The 19,139-nt window shown below is 42.8% G+C and overlaps 1 protein-coding gene across 1 annotated transcript in view; it reads left to right on the forward strand.

The window, feature by feature from the left end:
- The window catches only part of LOC133142317 (putative cytochrome P450 120), a 44,472-nt gene extending 25,872 nt beyond the window's left edge, over nt 1–18,600 (forward strand). Inside the window, exons 10-11 of the mRNA XM_061263469.1 lie at nt 12,541–12,628; nt 16,801–18,600. Coding sequence (XP_061119453.1) covers nt 12,541–12,628; nt 16,801–16,983 — 271 coding nt within the window. The 3' untranslated portion in view covers nt 16,984–18,600. The remainder of the gene's footprint in view (nt 1–12,540; nt 12,629–16,800) is intronic.
- The last annotated feature ends 539 nt before the right edge of the window (nt 18,601–19,139 follow it).

Raw genomic sequence — 19,139 nt, forward strand, 5'->3', positions numbered from 1 at the left:
TAATAGAAACCATGTTCCGACCACCAAGTAAGCTCACCATGTTCTGAACACCAACTAAACTCACCATGTTTTGAACAGTGCAACTTTCATGAGGAATAGCTGTTTTTTCTGTGTGTGTAAAGTATAATCCAAGGTCTTGAGTGAAGACCACGTATTAGTTTATTAGCTCAAGCAATACTCATGTTCTATCATTCAGTCCTGATGACACTGCAGTAGAACATATTGTGTGCATTCTAGGGCTGTCAGATTTGAATTTGATTTTTTAATATCCCTTGAATAAGTAAATGTTTTATTTCATACTAAAAATGATGGCTAAATATGTACCTTTTATGACATGCATGCTAAAAATCTAAATCGATCATTTCAAAACAGTATCTCTTGCTCCTGAATAACTCATTTTTCAACTTGGGCATTGTCAGGCAGGTTTTGAAATTTAACTGGGAACTGTAGTACATTACACTACATTTGGCTGACGCTTTTATCCAAAGCGACTTAGTTGATTTTTAGACTAAGCAGGAGACAATCCAGCATTGCAGGGTTAAGGGCCTTGCTCAAGGGCTCAACAGCTATTTAGATCTTATTGTGGCTACACCAGGGATCGAACCACCGACCTTGTGGGTCCCAGTCATGTACCTTAACCATTACACTACAGGCCACCCTTTTTGTAGTCCTCTTGTGTGGTGGAGAAGCATTGCAGAGCTCAGCAGAAATACCTGAGCATTCTCTTATTTCACCATGGGTGTCTCTTCCTCAGGGGGGAACATTGGATATACAAAGGCAAATAATTTTTTTGTGGCAAATAATCTCAAAAAGGATCGGTGTTTATACAGGCTGCCAAACTGAAACAGAACGGTTTTTCATCATAATGTAGCCTTTTCTATTCCCTTGGTCATCCTTACAGAATGAGGATGCTGGTGCCAATATAAAATAAGGGTTTCATTGTCAGGTTAAAATACAAGACCCTCAACCAAGGATCATGAAATCTGACCTTCAAATCCAAATCCCCCAGTTAATTATCAGAACTGACACTCTAAACTAAAACACTGTACAGCTGTACAGTAATTCAAGTTCATTGGTTCTAATTGGCCTCAGCCAATGTCGCTTGAATGTCATTTTCACAGAGAACAGGTAGTGCTACTGATTGGCCAGACTGTCTTCACACCTGACTCCCAGGTAAAAGGAGGGTGGAAAACCAGCAGTTCTTGGCCCTTGAGGACCGTGTTTTAATAATCCTTGAACTAGACTGTCTGTACATGAACTAGACTGTTTTATGTTCTGAAATGATAGTCTGGACTTTGCTTAACTTTTTCAGGTCTTTGCAACAGACAATAATATCAATATTTGGGTAACCATAATTTACCAACAGTAAATTATGGTTAACCAAACCCTACTTTCCTTTTTGTCACTATCCGTAAATCATTTATGTAAAATCTCGAGGAGGGATACTAACTTCCTTTGCTTTATGCCCTTCTTGTACCCTCTTGTGGATATAGCAGGCATAACAGGCGGCACCTAAAATATACTATGCATCCTACGACAATGCAATGTTTATCAAATTTTGCTAGTAACATTCAAATGTAATTTAATCTTTATTATTTTTGAATGCAATATTTGAATTTAACAGTCAACAGCTTTCTCACACACACACACACACACACACACACACACGCACTGTACCACTTACGGGTACTACAACTGCAGGTGTTCACCCTACATATTTACCAGCCTCTCCTGGGGGCTGTTGAGCTCTTAATCAGCTGTTGTATTTTTCTGTTTATGGTTTGTATTTTAGTGAAGGCCCCCACCCCCCCCATGGCTCACCCGCTTTAATAGAACAGGCATGGTGCGCTATGCTGTGAGCACATCCATATTTAAATGGAGCAGGGGAAAAAGCAATATCCTGTATACAGTGTTTCCTCCTCCCCCCTGGTGAAAAGGCTTATCCACGGACATTACTGGATCAAGAAGCGCTGTGCACAGGCCAGGTAGCCCATTTAACAACATGATTTAAATGGGTCTTTATTAGCCGCACACTGAGTCATATGACTATGAATTTGTTTTATCACCACTTATTCGATGACCTCACACAACAGCACGGGGGCACACTGTTCTCGTCTGAGTGGGGAGCGTCACGTGAACTTTGCGGTATGAAAGGGCCCTGTTTAATCGGCGAGAATCAGATTACTTTTGCAGGTTATGAGATTACCTTGCGCTGCTACATATTATGAAATTGCATTAGGTCTCGTGTGTCGGCGGTGTAACGTTGTATGAACTGGAGAACATGCCATTTGCGTAACGAGCAGCGAGCCTAAGGTATCTGCGTGGCAGAGCCAGGGTCCGTCTGTGCCTTAATCTCCGTAAACGCTGCTCTGTGATATGGTGCATTCTGGGAACATTGCTATTACTTTCTGGTACTGTGTCTGTCCCAGATTGTTTTGTCAGCCATTTGCTTTGTGTATGGAGAGAATCAGCACATCTCTCACAATGAAAATGTGCAGAACCTCCAAGTAATGATGTCATCTGAGTAGATGACCCCCCAATGGATTCAGAAAAATGAGCAGAGGCTGCAGTTCGAATGAAACAACACTGCAAACCTTAAATATTGTGATTCTCATCTCGGAAATATGGAGAAAATACAAATATTTGTCACCATTACACATTTTTCTCCTCCATTCACTTACTGATAAGAAAAGGAGGAGGTCTATCCCAGTGACATCATCGCTTCAAATGGGCCATTGCAGATACAGGCGAAAGTCTTTTTTTTTTTTTTAAAAGATACAGCCGAAAGATTCGTATTTGGCAGATGAAACGTGGCTCACGGCAGTCATAATAAGGGTAAGACAGAGCCTCAGAACGTGGGGTGGGTTAGCAGGCAGGTGGGCTAGCGGAGGCAGGTGTAGCAGGCAGCGTAGCTGTGCTGCCAGGTACTGCGATGCTCACGGCTGTTTCCGCTCCCGCCTTCAGCCTTGCCGCTTGCTTCACTGTTATGCGTCTCATGGGGACTGTGAAGATTTAATTACTTATTTTTATTCTTCAGCCTTCACCGTGGCTTTCGGGTGAATCTGACCCCCTCTCATACAGGTATGACTCGGCTGGATGAGCTGGGTGGCACATTTTACATTTACATTTTAGTCATTTGGCAGACGCTTTTAATCCAAAGCGATTTACAAGTGGATAGGCACTATCGATGTTGCATCATTATCCTATTTACACCTGATTTTAACGGACCATTCAGAGAGGGAAATTAATACTGAATTTAAGTTGCAGGTGATTAAGGGAGCCGCATTGCTCTCTTAGCGGATGATTGCAGTTTATTACTGCAGACTGCATTCCATTTACAATGCCTCAGAGTTGACTGGTTCTCCTGTAGTACTGGCTGTGCCTTTTAGGGTGAAAAATAGTCACTGGCTTGCTTTTAGTAATGTTTGTGGCTTTTAAAATTGAAATACCAGTGATAAGCGTGTTTGTTTAGTTTTTATGGTAGCCTACATTGTACAAACTGAACGCAGACTGGAGGTGTGAGCTACGGAATATAGCGTCAAAATGGCTTATTGTCACCACCCAACTGATTCAGACTGTAAACTATACGTTTGATGACACTCCCATAGTATGGTTAGAATAGTATGGTGGTATTTGTTTGCATACTGCTCATACCTAAAAGGTATGCAGAGCTTAGTAGACAGTGCAAACTTTCAGGACACAGTAGTTAGGAGGCCGACTCGGACACAGCCTAGCTATTTTGTTGTACTGTACGTCCTGTAGGATATGAACTAGGCCGGTACTTGAGTGTCAATGTGCAGGTGGAACAGTGGTAACTGGAGGAAATATGCTCCCTAATGGATTGAACTGCAGAGGAAACGTTGTTAAAATGGTTCATTACCCTTTAACGTGTTAACGTGCAGTGCCTGAGGACTGATTTATGTTTCCCATCTCTGCCCTTTTAGGCAGATGGGGAAATTATGTGATTCCTCGTGTAACGTGTCATATCCTGCCATAACGCACTTCCGGGCAGACCCTTTGACCCTTCAGAGAGACGGCACTGCCCATTTACAGTGTAGAGAGCCCTGTGGCTGTTGCTTTGTGCACTACCACCTCTTCACTATAAATCCCACACCATCACTGCAAAAACCAAGAACTCGACCTCAACAAGCATTTTAGTCTCATATTTAGACTTATTTCTATGACCTTTTTGTCAAATAAGACAAAAATATTGCCAATGGGGGAAAGAAAATTTCACTTGTCAAACAAACGGTAACTTGAAGCAAGGACATATTTTCTACTTGAGGGAAAAGAATAAGAGGCTGAACACAGACTTTCTTTTGCAGTGAAACTCCTCATTGCTTAGGCTAGTTTATAAAGTTGCCACTATCCACACACGATCAGACCTCACTACTTACAAGCTTTCCGTCTTCATATTGAACTGAAGCCTTCTTCTTCATTCCCCTACACCAGGGGTGGCTAACCCTTGGTCCTGGAGAGCCGCAGGGTGTGCTGGCTTTTGTTTTCACCATAAAATCAGCAACCGATTCAGAGCCAGGAACCAGGTGAGTCGACTTAACTGTGTAATCAACTGCTTTAATTAATCAATTAACTGCTGAGTAACAATGAAAGGCAGTACACCCTGCGGCTCTCCAGGACCAGGGTTGGCCACCCTTGCCCTACACGGTTATTCTTCTCTTTCTCTTGCCTCTGCCTACTCTCCTTTATTCCTTCCTTCCTCACTCCATTATCAACCATCCTTCGTTCTGTTCTCCCTTCTTCTACTTGCCTTAATGATATGCAGATAAGTTTATGAGATGCGGTGTGAGCATATTTGAATGCTGAAGTGGAGGAGCTTGTGGAAGCCTGCAGCTGTGAAATGAGCAATCTGCTATGGGGCTGTTTAGTTAAGATAATAACCTGATCGCTGCATTCTGACAACATAAATACGTGTTTTTAAATAGAAATTATACTAATAATAATATATCAATAATAACTTATTTATGTTTTTCACAGTGAAGGCACTTATAAGAATCCTATGGGAACTTGATGTGCTTTGCAAATAAGCCTATGGTCAGTTACTCCAGCTGAGTAAAATGGATTCCAGCTGGATGCTGTGATTCAAAGCAGTTTAGCCACTGGCCAAAATCATGCTGAATACTGAATAGTAAAACGACTGCAGTTATATATAACACTTTTATCCAAAGGTCTGATTCACACATTCACTCACACACCAGCAGCGATTGGATGCCATGCAAGGCACCAATCAGCTTGCTGGGAGCATTTTGGGGGTTTTGTTTTGCTCAGGCACACTTTGACATAATGAATCTGTATGTGAGTGGAAGCAAACCTGAACTCTAAATGGTTATACGTAAGACCTTTCTGCAAATTTTAAAGCAAGATTGCTTTTTATTTTCATTTTTTGCTGTTTATAAATTATAAAAAAGGAAAAGAGCATGTTTGGGAACCCTTTTGGATTATTCTTTGTTACTTTTTAAAAAGATTATTACTAAGGCTCAGATCCAGGTGATTTACTTGTTAGGGCTTCAATGAGTCAGGTTAGTATAATTCCAGGGCTGAACTTTTTATTCTGAAGTAACTCCATGCCTTATAATGTATCCAACTGCAGTGGCTGTTCTGTCTGGTATTAACAAACATGGGTTCCACTAAACAGTTGTCCAAGGATTTCAGAATGAAGATGGTTCATTTCCACCAAGAAGGAGAAGGCTACAGAAACTCTCTCAATGTTTCAAAACTACCTATTTCCACTGTCAGAAACATTATTAGAAAAATAATAAGGCCAAGAATGATTTCAGATAGAAAGGCCCGGGGCCCGGTGAGAAATGCTCAGAAGAACCCACACATCAGAGTTGCAAAAAAGAGTAACAAACAGAGGTCTAGCGGTTCCCTGGAGAACAATACAATGTACCTTAAACAACAAAGACCTACATGGCAGAGTTGCCAGGAAGAATGACCTCAACATAAAATTAAGCTTCTGAAGTATGCATAAGAAAACATTGAGAAGCCTGAGGCCTTTTGGAACAAGTCCTTTTTGGCCACCACCAAAGAAGGAAAGTTTGGAGAAAAAAGGGTGAAGCCTTTTTAGAGAAGACACCTTGCCAACTGTGAAGCATAGAGGTGGATCCATTAAGCTTTGGGGTCATGTGGCAGCTGGGGGCACAGGAAATATTGTGCAAGTGGAAGGAAGATGGATTCTACCAAACATTAATAAATTCTAGAGGCAAATATTCAAAGGTCAGTCAAGACATTGAAGTTGAAGAGAAGTTGGGTATTCCAGCAAGACAATGATCCAAACCATACCTCAAAATCAATCATGAAGTACTTCCAGGAAAAAACGTATGAAGGTTCTGGAATGGCCACCATAGTCCCCAGACTTGATTATTGAAAATCTGTGAAGAGATCTCAAACATGCAAGGAAGCCAAAGAATATTTCTGAGCTAGAGATGTTCTGCCAGGAAGAATGGGGGATAATTCCAAAAGCAAGAATTGAAAGAAAGGGAGCCTGTTATATTTGCCCGAGGAGGAGTTACAAAGTTCTAACTGACAAGGTTCCCAAACTTGCACACGGCCTTTTTATCTTTTAAAAAATTATTTTTAAACTGCAAAAAAGGAAAATAAAAAGTAATCTTGATTTAAAATTTGTAGAAATGTGAAATGTTTAACGTTGTAAGATTTTGAGGTCATGTTCGCTTTTGTTTACTTAGATATTCATTGAGAAAGGCTTTTTGGCCAGGCGTGGCCTCATTTTTGTACACTACTGTAACTTATTCTGAACGTTGTAACTTTTTCAAGATATTATATGTAATTCAGTTCTAGTAGTAATATGCTTCAACTGCGTTTGTGCCATTTTCTTCAGGGCTTTTAAGCCTCTCTGATCAGATAAACCGTCTCTGTTAAAAAGTCCAGGAGGCAAAGCAGCGTAGATCACAGCCTGTTTTGTTTTCCATTTGGTTCTCACTCTTTGTCAAACTGGTAATTAAATTGGAGCACATCCTGGCTTGCATCTAAGCTAATGGAGTTGAAAAGCATTATCATAATTAAAAAGCAGTTTATCTCAATGATATTTAATTAGCATGTGATGGTAAGGGAGGAAAAATTCAGATCATAATTGCAAATAATAAAATGTGCCTTAGTAGGCATACTACATGTGATTTAATTTGACAGAGGAAGTAGTCATTATTAATTTATTTTTGCAGGCTATCCTGAATGGATGTCATTTTGCTTGTGTGGCTCAGGGCATAGTATGGAAGGGGAAGTATGATGATGTCATAATGATAATTTAGATCAACTCTGGGCACCTTTTATGTACACACACAGAGTAGGCAGTTTGTCCTCAAAATATCTTTCAAGCAGGTAAAAAGGCCTGCACCATTTTGCGCAGATTGACAGATCTATTCTTGCTGACCTTTACGTGTGCATTTTGGTCAGCAGAATATGAAGTCACTCTGTGTACCTATCCTATCCTGTGCTCCTTTATTCTTCCTCAGTCATCCCTCCTTCCCCAGACTCAAGTGGAGCTTTGTGAATGAACCAGGATGACAGCAACGACTCTCATTCTCTCTCATACTCTCCTTCTCTTTTTCCTCCCTCACTCTCTCGCTCAGCTCCTTGGAGACAGGCAGCAGGCAGGCCGTTGCCATGGAGGCAGGTCCCCTGATCGTCTCTGCCAATGGGGGCAGCCCATTCATAATTGACCGTACAGTCTGTTCTGCTGAAGCAGGCGTGGTGGAGATGAGAGATTGGGGTGTGGGTGGGGGGGTGGGGGGGGTGTGTGTGCAGATGCTACTCCCTCCCAGGATGCCCTGGGGCAGGGAATGAGTCAGAGAGGCCCCCCCCCCCCTCACAGGCTGGGGGGTCAGAAAGGAACCAGCGTTTCATCAAAGAATCATCATCTCAGAGACAGGGCTTTTTCCTAGAAAGTTCCGTCAGTTCTACCGTAGGAAGAAAAGTATTTTAATCGACGTCCAGCTGCATAATTCAATTCCAAGCGGGGCTGAACACTTTTGTATTTTCGTACAGGAAAAAATGTACGGCTCCATAGTACAAAACCAAAAAGAAAAAATAAACGAGGTTATGTTTTCAAATATGAACATTTGGTTATGGATGAGCATTTCATTTTGTGTCACTGAGCCTGGAGTGTGGATGACACCTGAGTGAAGCTAATGCAGTGGGAAATTACACCGTGAAACGGTTTGCAGTTAACCCATGATTTAAATTTGTGAAAATTCTACTGACAGCACCTGGATATACTGTACCATGTATGAATGTACTTTTTATCATCAGATATTGAAGCCCTTATAAACTCTATTACTCAACCAAGCTAATCACACACAGTAAATACCACTCACTCTACAGTGACTCTCACTTAGGAAACAAACATCAAAGCTGTTTGTTCATCAGACGGTGGTTACAGTTGTGCCAAAGTTTGACTGACAGCTATTCCTTCTGTGGCCCTCATTTCAGTTCATCTTTTTAGTGTCTGTGAGCGATTGATAGCAGCCAATTCCATTTGAAACAGTGTTGTCATTATAATGTGATAGATGAGAATGCGTCTTTGGGTTCTAGGGAACGTTTATCTCACTTTGGCAGGGAAAATGGTTTATTTATTCAGACTTTGGCCCTTATGTGGTTGGTAGACACCAAGTTTTTGGCAGTTTTCACATTCAAGTTTCACCACAGTGAGATTTGGCCACAGTTAAAATCCAAATAATTGCAGCTCAAGCAGTTAGACCTCCCTGTTCCTGGAATGTTGGTAAAGATTTGGGTCAAAAGCCAACTTCTAGACTAACCCACTTATTCCCAAGCATGGTGCAGGAATAGGGAATATGTTTGTAAAGGCCTGGGGACCATGTGCTGCTTCCCTGTTTGTGGATACATTCAGTAGACCCTTGTTCTCCATGAAAGCTTGGTGGGATGTGGGTCTGTGGGAGAAAGGGTCTGTGGGATGGGGGTCTGTGGGATGTGGGATGAGGGAGAAGGGGTCTGTGGGATGGGGATGTGGGATGGGGGTCTGTGTGAGAAGAGGAGTGAGCGTATGGAGATTGGGATGTGGGTGGGGGGGGAGCCACCGGCAGCTCTGCCTGGGACACTGCCTTCCTCTCCCGCTGCTCATGACTCATTCAGCCCCCGAGGATTTATCATCATACAGCACCACCCCGTACACGCACTCACACACGCACATACACGCACACACACACACACACACACACACACACACACACACACGCTCATACACATTCACATACACATACATGCGCACATGCACGCAAGCATATGCACGCACACACACGCACATACACGCAAATACACGCACACACACACACACACGCACATGCACACACCCCCCCGCGCACACACAAACACACACAAAAGGACACACGCACACACAAAGACAGACACACACATACAGAAATGGACACACAGGCAAACACATACAGAAACGCACAGGCACACACAAAAACACACAATGGTTTTCACAATAAGATTTTTTATTTTTGTCGTAATAACATTTGAAAAATGATCATGATAACTGCTTTTATCACCATAATTACAGCAAATTTTTGTTCAGTAAATTTGTCATTTTAATTTAAATTAGGTCATTTTCCTAGCTCTATGCTCATAAAACATTTACTTTGATTTTAGTTTCTGTGTTCAAAATATACAGGTATATTTATGTATACAGGGCTCCTTAGTGTATTCAGTGTGAATAAATTATGCAGGTTGCATTATCGTATATAGGGTACATTAATGTAATAGCGTGCATCAATTCTACAGTTTGCATTAATCATACAGGCTGCTTTAAGTCTATAGTCTGCATTATTGCATACATGGTGTATAAATGTACAGTATACAGGGATAATTACTGTACACAGGGCACATGTATACAGGGTACATGACACACTTACTGTGATTCTGTGATGTTGTAATGATTGTAAGAAAGGTACTGTCATGTTTCTGTAGCTTAAATCTATGTTACTCATAGCTTACATCCCTGCTACGTGTATCTTATATTTCTGTTGTGCCAGTTGATGCCTTTAATCACCATCTTTAACCCGTTTAACCTGGTCTACACACGGTAGACCAGGTCAGTTGTTGACTGTCCTGAGCAGGTTGAGATAAAATCCGTAAATTAGTCTGTAAATTACAATCAGAATGATGGAGCTGTAGGTTGTTTTGCAGGTGGCACAGAAGTATAAACCATAGAAAGGAGAGAAACCATATTACATATGGAATACTGAAATACATATCAAATAAAAGTATCTATCCATCTATCCCTCCATCCATCCCTCTATCCATCCGTCTACTGTACACACACGCGTTTTAATACTGCCTGTCCCTGAGTGTGAGTGTGAGTGCTGCGTTGGCCTTTGAGAGACAGCACGATGTTGAGGATGTGGCGGGGGCTGATGGCTGTGCTCCAGGGCAGGAGAGCTGTGGCACTGCGGGGGCAGGAAGGCCTGCTGGGGCGCTTCCTCTGGGCCGGGGTGGGGGCCGGGGTGTAGGCCAGGGGCGAGAGGGCCCGTCCGCTTCCTGTTCATTCATCACAGCCACCCGCCGTGGGAACAGCTAATGACTTACTGGCTCTGTCACTCCCGCCAGCCTCACTCTGGCAGATGCGCCTTTTAATTAGAGCGGCGGGGAAGCAGGCGGAGTGACGAGGGAGGGGAGGGCTTTTCCACAGCGTCCGCTCTTCCGCCGCGACTGACTCAGAAACTCCCATCCGGAATAACGCCATTCCTGTTCACCTGTTACAGAACCATCCAGAATAACGCCATTCCTGTTCACCTGTTACAGAACCATCCAGAATAAAGCCATTCCCTGTTCACCTGTTACAGAACCATCCAGAATAACGCCATTCCCTGTTCACCTGTTACAGAACCATCCAGAATAACACCATTCCCTGTTCACCTGTTACAGAACCATCCAGAATAACACCATTCCCTGTTCACCTGTTACAGACCCATCCAGAATAACACCATTCCCTTTTCACCTGTTACAGACCCATCCAGAATAACACCATTCCCTGTTCACCTGTTACAGAACCATCCAGAATAACACCATTCCCTGTTCATCTGTTACAGACCCATCCAGAATAACACCATTCCCTGTTCACCTGTTACAGACCCATCCAGAATAACACCATTCCCCATTCACCTGTTACAGACCCATCCAGAATAACACCATTCCCTGTTCACCTGTTACAGACCCATCCAGAATAACACCATTCCCCGTTCACCTGTTATAGACCCATCCAGAATAACACCATTCCCTGTTCAGTTGTTACAGACCCGTCTGGAATAAACCTTTCTGGTTTTATCTGTTACAGACCCATCTGGAATAACGCCATTGCTCTTTTACCTGTTACAGACTCACCCAGGATAACGGCGTTCCTTACGGAAGTGTAATATAGACACTCATATAGACACATGCAGATGCAGAGTTTTTGGACTGTTGTCAGTTTGTTAGTGGTCAGGTGTCAGAAATGCGTCTTGACATTTTTATTGTACATTACAAATGATTTAATCCTCTCATTGATGACACGCCATGAACATTTCAGCTTAAACCAGGACAGGACATGTGACCACTCACATGAGTGTTCTGGAACAGCCACAGGGAGAATTCTGGGAGAGAAGCAGTGTAGAGGCCACACAGTTATAACTCCTCCTTCTATACTAACCCCCTCCGTACCCTAAAACTCTGCTGCCTCCAGGCAGGAAGCACAGCTGTAAGCTGATCTGTTCCTTCCACCCTTTCTCTACTCCATCCCTCCCTCCCTGTGTTGCAGATGGAGGGCTGGAGGGTATTAATTATGAATTATTAATCTGTTCTATCGCTGTGGGAAATAAACAGCCCCCTTAGTCCAGGCAAACAGGCACCAGCCCGCCCGCCACAGAATCTGCTCCCTCCAGAAACCTGAATTTAGACAAGGATAGGGATATCAGAAAGGAGGGGCAGGGGAAATCAGGAGGGAGGACTAAGGTAGAGTTTGAAAAGGTGGGTTTTGCTTAAGCATATAACAATAATCACTTTATTTGTAGAGTTAACATTAAAAAACACTGAAAAGCTTTTGGGGGTTGTTCTTTGAAATAAGTGTGATTGCTTTTATTAAGGAATCAGTTGATCAATGTAAAGCCAAACACAAAAATTATTATGCATCTATTGTCCAACTATACCTGTAATGAGTACATTTAGGACCTACAGTTGTAGTTTTTGGCAATTTTATATTTTTTATACAATTTTTATATTAATATCCTGAATCCTAAATTAAAGAGTTGGATGATCACCAAATATTCAATAAACACCCGAAACGTTTTTCATCCTTTTAATTATTTAATGTTTGGTGGATTTTGAATCTCAGGGCTAATTTGAAACTAATGGCTTCAAGTACAGAGCTCTGTCTCAGAAATGCCTGTTACTAGGGCCGTTGCTAAAGAAGTTCTGGAATATAAGTGGACACGTGATGGTATGCATTATCCCTAAGGCTGTAACCATGGGGAACGGACTGGGATCAAGCTGAGATAAACTGTGCTTCTCCTTCAGGAATGCCGGGCAGGAGGGCCTTCTCTGCTGCCAGGGAAATGGTCAGAGGAACTGCATCGGATCCCAGCTCAACCAGCTGTTCCTGGAGGTAGGGTAGCCTTGGTGTCCTCCAGCTCACCCAGCTGTTCCTGGAGGTAGGGTAGGCTTGGTGTCCTCCAGCTCACCCAGCTGTTCCTGAGGGTACAGTATGGTAGGCTTGGTCTATAGCAGCTCGCGGGAGCTTGCCTTTCTCTCACTTTAACTCTGGATCTGCTACATCCTGATAATTTCCTCCCACTCTCATGTCCACACATCTAGGTTCTTTATGTCATATAGGTTCTCCACATCTAGGTTCTTTATGTTGCTAGGCTCCCCACGGATAGCGCAAGGTTGTCTATGTGCATGTGGGTGCTGGAGGATTTGGCAATAAATAAATGTAATAGAAGGAGATGATGTCATGACTAAAACATGACCATAGCTAACAAAGAGAGCTGTGAAAATACAAAGATGGATTTTCACACCAGCCATGTCCATTTCAGTAACTGTGAACGTGTAGGATGTCTCACAGAAAATGTGAAACAATGGCTAATCCGTCGGTTTATCCCTTGTACTTTTATTAGGTGTCGCAGCTGGTGTGCCAGACCATTAACCATGTTATATTGACACCAGCATCAGTGCCACAGCTGACACTGGGATTTGAGCAGATTTTTTGGTTTTAGCCGAAAATCCATGAAGTGAAATAGCCCCAAAATGTCTACGCGCTGTACCCCGGTCTTCTGGGGCCGGCCGTACGCAGACACACGTGTTGACACGGGAGACGGCAGGTGGGAAAAGGGACAGGTGTGCCGTGGTGACTCAGCGGCGGACGGTGTTACTGGCGGGAGTAGCGCCGTCGCCATGGCACCAGGCTCAGCTGCACTCCTGCCCGTCTGCAGCCGCATGTTGTATCCGTGACGATTGTGTCTGCGAGACGTGTTGATGTTTGATGTGTTCTCCTCACGGCGGCAACAGGATGTGCTGTAATTACACTGCGAGGGCAATGGGGACAACGCTTAGGCAATGACATCTGCCGATCCTCCCCCTCGCCATCCTGCAGAAGAAAACTGACTACAGATCCCGGTATTGATGCAGAAGCCAGTGATGATGCTGGGAGAGTTATCTTTTCTTAGTTTATTTTAATGCTGAGATAGTTATTCCTAGAAACCAGTGTTGAGGCTGGGATAGTTATTCCTAGAAACCAGTGTTGAGGCTGGGATAGTTATTCCTAGACACCAGTGTTGATGCTGGGATAGTTATTCCTAGATGCCAGTGTTGAGACTGGGATAGTTATTCCCAGACACCAGTGTTGTGGTTGGGATAGTTATTCCTAGAAACCAGTGTTGATGCTGGGATAGTTATTCCTAGATGCCAGTGTTGAGACTGGGATAGTTATTCCTATACACCAGTGTTGATGCTGGGATAGTTCTCTCACTTTTCAAGTCACACTGGATCCTCCGATGTAGCTCGCAGGCCTACAGCCATCAGAGGAATTAGCATTGAATCTGTCAATTTTGGATCAAACACTTTGATACAACTAACTGAAGATACTACTTTACGGTGAATTCTTTCTGTGGACGCAGAGTGCTCAGCAGTTGGAGCATTCTTGCGGGTGAATAATGGCGCTGACGAAGCCAGAGGTCTGATTAGCAGCCCTGCTTAAACTCACACCCTCCCTGCAACCCACACAGACAGGCTGGCAGCCAACTGCTATGCGTGCCAAAAACACACAACGTTTTAATGTAAATGCTGTTGGAAAATTCAGACGTCAGAAAGGGTCAGAACCGTGTCTGTGAATGCAAACCAGATAAACAAAAGTAGTCTACATTCACGGTTGGCGAGATGTGCAAGATTTTTCTCTTAGGTACCATGGCAACAGGTGAGGAGTCTGTTTGACTCGTTCAAATGAGTGTATTTGAACATCCGGTTTGAGTCAGCGCACGTCTAACCTTCAGTACATGTGCTTATGAACACAAAGATTAGTTTAATATTGATTTTATTACCCATTGTATTACCCTCTTAAGGGGTTTTACTATTACCAACAGTACTTCTACAATAATTATTATGATTATTACTGTTTTTGTGGCTATTACAACTAGAATAATAGATGTTATACAAGATAGTGTAATGATAATAATAATAAGCCTAATAAAAATGTGTGTACCTTTATATGATGGCTGAACTAGAGGAGTATGGAGAAGGTTCTAGAAGTGTGAATCAATGAAAAGGGGGACAGTATTGGTAAATCAAAGAAAGTAATATGCTTACCGTCCATTAAATTTGATTCCAAATTTGATTTGGTTAGTTATTCACCAAGGTGCTATATGACTGTATCCGATGGGGAATTATGGGACCGTCCCATCTGTTATGGGGCCTTTGGCAGACAGAGCACCAGCTGGGCACCCATGAGTCCCGCGGCAGGAGAGGGAGGCACAGCCAAACCCATCACATCAGCTGTGACCTGTCGCCGTTTGGACGTGGGACATTCAGCTGGACTTCCAGACAGTCAGGAACACGCGGACAGAGTCAGGAACACGCAGACAGAGTCAGGAACACGCGGACAGAGTCAGGAACACGCGGACAGAGTGAGGAACACGCGGACAGAGTGAGGAACACGCGGACAGAGTGAGGAACACGCGGACAGAGTGAGGAACACGCGGACAGAGTGAGGAACACGCGGACAAAGTGAGGAACACGCGGACAGGGTCAGGAACACGCGGACAGAGTCGGGAACACGCAGACACTGTCGGGAACTCACAGAGAGAGTCGGGAGCACTCGGACAGAGTCGGGAGCACGCAGATAGCTGAGAATAATGAGTCTCACCCTTCCACCTCGTCCTCACTGCTAGAATTAGCCATGTGTATGCTTATAGGTTATAATTGCACTTATGTGTAATTATTTTAGTATTCGGGGTATTCTAGCTGCCAACCATGGTATGCTAGTTGGAAAGTTGATGTACTCTTCAAGGGTTCAAGTTTTATCCATGTAATCACTCTAGGACTTGGACATTGCTTCAGTGCACTTGTCCCTGGTTCCGATATGCACTTTATTGTGCGTCGTTCTGGGTAAGAGCATCTGCCAAATGACTGTAATATCATGTAATGTAATACGCATCATCCCCATGTGTCATTGATTAAAATCTCCCTCTCGGGGAAACAACAATTTGAACTAATATCGGCGTCAGAAGCCACATGAAGGTGGATCTGCCATTGACAGCAGGCACTTGCACACAAATTACATCACAGGAAATCAGGCACGACTTGTGCCTGTCGCGGCACGCGGAGCTCTGTGCGGCTCCCTTAAAGCAGACGCTGTGGCTGTGCCTGAGTCCCCGCGCTGGCGACAATCACCGTGACCTGAAGAGACACGGCAGAGAGCGGGAAAATAGGTCAGAGCTGTCACAAGCTCTCCAGACGCAGAGCGCAGAGACTCCTCCTGGAGAGGCACAGCTGTGATTGGTGCAGACGCGCTGTCGTGTGGGGGGGGGGGGGGGGGGGGGCTGTTAACACAAACTCTTCTTTTGTGAACAATTTAATTTTGTTAATATCAAACATTGTTGTGCTTGCTACATTGTTGTCCTTGCTACTGAGATAGTGCTAAATCATGTCCTTTTGTCTAACTTTGGCAGTAGATGTTTTTCTTCTTAATGGAATGCGCTACTTTTGCGTTCACACTGTGGTAGGTTGACTGGTCAGCACGTAACTTTGAGGTTTGAATTGTATCTCTAAAGTGTGCTCCTCGATTATGTGCCCTCCGACTTGCAGACATGACTGCTTCTACGAATTTTGCGGTAGTTTATGTGCTGAAGTACCTGTCCCACGATAAAGCGTGATTCACAGAAGACGTTTGAATAACGGCTGAATAATTCATCCCTGGTGTCTGCTGTGCTTTTCCTTCTGTTCAGCTTTCTGAACTCCAACGCATGTGAATTGAGGACATGCTGAATTAATATGATGAAATGAATCACCATTTATTTTCTGGTTCTCATTACAAGGTCCCACTAATTGTCCCGCTGGTACTCGAAACGAGTTGATTAAAAACCATGTAACATTTAGAAAAAAAAAAAGTTAGTTGAGCTATTTGTGGCTGCATATGCACATAATACTATTTAACATATCGCATGCGAGTGTGTGCTCGTGGGTTTTAGAAAAATAAATGGACTTTTAGTGACAGCCACTTGTAATGTTGAAGGCGCTGCATATTGATGTCCGTTTTTGGCCTGCGCTCTGTGTTCCCCCACACAGGTGGCTTGTGGGTACCTGCTGAAGCACTATGACTGGGACCTAAGCCCCGCCTCTCAGGACCTGCAGTATAAGTGGCTGCCCATATCCCGGCCTGTCCTCCCCCCGACCGTCAGATTCAGAGCGCAGGACCGCACTTCACCACACCCGCCAGAGGGGGGCAGCTGTGAGCCAGGGGGACAGTGACAGAGGATGTCACAGGAATGTCCACCTGGTTAAGCTTCACAGGGTTTCATTTGGTTTAATGAAGACACTTTGGGTATGAAATGATTCATACCAGTGTGATGTTTTATGTGATGTTTGCTCACTAATAGGAGTCTTGCTGTCCATTTAAAGGAGTATCTGTATTTGTTTAAAGATCGGTGATCCAGATATGAGGAAATGCTATGCTGTACACCAAGGACTCCCAAGTCTACCTGCCCTCCCTTCTGCTTAGCAACCAGCCTCGCTTAGCAACAGCAACAGTCATAGCCACACTGAAGTGCCTTTTGAATTCATATGGTTATAAATATTCCTCTCATCACTCACTACCAGCGATGATTAATCAGACAGAAATCTCAAAATGAATCATACAAGTGAAGCAAAGTGAAGTATGTACTGCAAATAATGTGTGCATTTCTCCTGAACTGTCCTGTTTTCACCAATTGGTTATTTCTAATCATTTAAAAAATAACACTCAGTTCTTTTGACATGCAAGTGAAGATCTGGTTAAGATGTCATTTATTGATATTTATCCTTTTATTTAATGTTTGTTGGTTGGCTCCTTGCTTCTCATCTCAGACAGCCTTGATCAAGTTTTTATGTAAAAAGTAGTCAATAGCCTACAGTTAAAATTAAACACAAAAATGTATCTGTAAAATTAAATATTTTGGAAAATTAATATTTGGAAATCTCAAATGTGTTCTTTTATACTAACACACACAAAAAAATAAACATGTATAATATAGTCTAGGGTGCCTAAGACTTCTGCCACGTACTGTAAATCTGATCTGAATGGGCCTCTGTCTGAAGCAACTGCCTTGTTAATGTCATTTGTCTTAACGTAATATCTTCCACTTATGTTTAATATGCTGATCTTCTCTATACCTGTAGCACAGTTCTGGCCATAGGCATTATTATAATTCTATTATTTAAGGAAATAGTTATTTTCCTCTTTTGATTTTAGATGTAGCATTTCGATTCATTATAATTGTACATGAAATGTACTGTATTTTTGTATGTGTCCATGGATACATGTGTATGTTAACCCAGGGTCAAAACTGACCCCATCCTGAGTTGGAAAACCCCTGATATTTGTCTTTATTTCAGCATGAAATATGATTACTTTTCGTGGGGTGACCCTTCCAATCGAAAAAGTTAAACATTTCACTTTTTATATTGTCATAACAGTGATGTACCATCCAGGTACAAACATTATCTTATGTCTTTTTTAACCATACAGAAATCAGAAGTGATAATTAAACTTAGTTATTGCAGCAAAAAAACCATGTCTCTCTGTACTGTGAAGTAGGAAGTTATTCAGTGTAAAGTTGTCTCTACCTGAAAAATAAGGTTTAAACTGTAATGAAGAGGCTTTCTGACAGAGGGTTTGGTGACAGTGTCATCTTTGACCGGGTGCATGAATAATGTGAAGACAACCCAGGGTTAATAAACCTTTGCGCTATGTTTGTATCTCTTCTTCTGGTGCTTCCTTTGCTAGAACAACATACTTTGTTTTATGATAAATTTTGTTTCTTTTTGCTTTAAATGTACCTACTGACAATTAACAGTAAAATAAAAACACTGTTTTACTTTTCTCATCAACTTAGTTCCAGTTCTTTTTTAAAGGCTTTTTGCTTTAGTTTTTTATCCACTTTTTTCTTGTTTCATGTTATTGCCAGCCATTTAAGAGCCACTTAGACAGATTCCAGAGCAATGCTCTGGTATGCATGCTTACAATGTACTTATAACACAGTACTATGTGTCTTAAGTGTCCTGAACCGCAAGTATGCAAGGAGCAAGTACATACTATAATCCCGGGATGTCCACTTCCGCACTTCACAGGATCCAGAATTACAAGTGCGCATCATGGAAGATCCAGTATTGATATATTACCCATCATTCTCTCCACCATAGTAAATATGCCATTTCCCCCTTCCCTGCATGCGAAACTGCAGCTTATAGGGTTGGGTAATCAGCAAAAGCAATTACACAGTTTCTTTGACTGTAATGCAGGGGATTTGACTGAAAAGTTATTGAATGAAGATCATTAGTTAATTATTTGAATCAGGTATAATAGTGCAACGTTAAAACAAAAACATTGCGCCCACATGGGCTGTTTTCAGATACGTTTGGACACCACT

Source organism: Conger conger, chromosome 12 (genome assembly GCF_963514075.1).
Source record: "Conger conger chromosome 12, fConCon1.1, whole genome shotgun sequence".
Classification (NCBI taxonomy): Eukaryota; Metazoa; Chordata; class Actinopteri; order Anguilliformes; family Congridae; genus Conger; species Conger conger.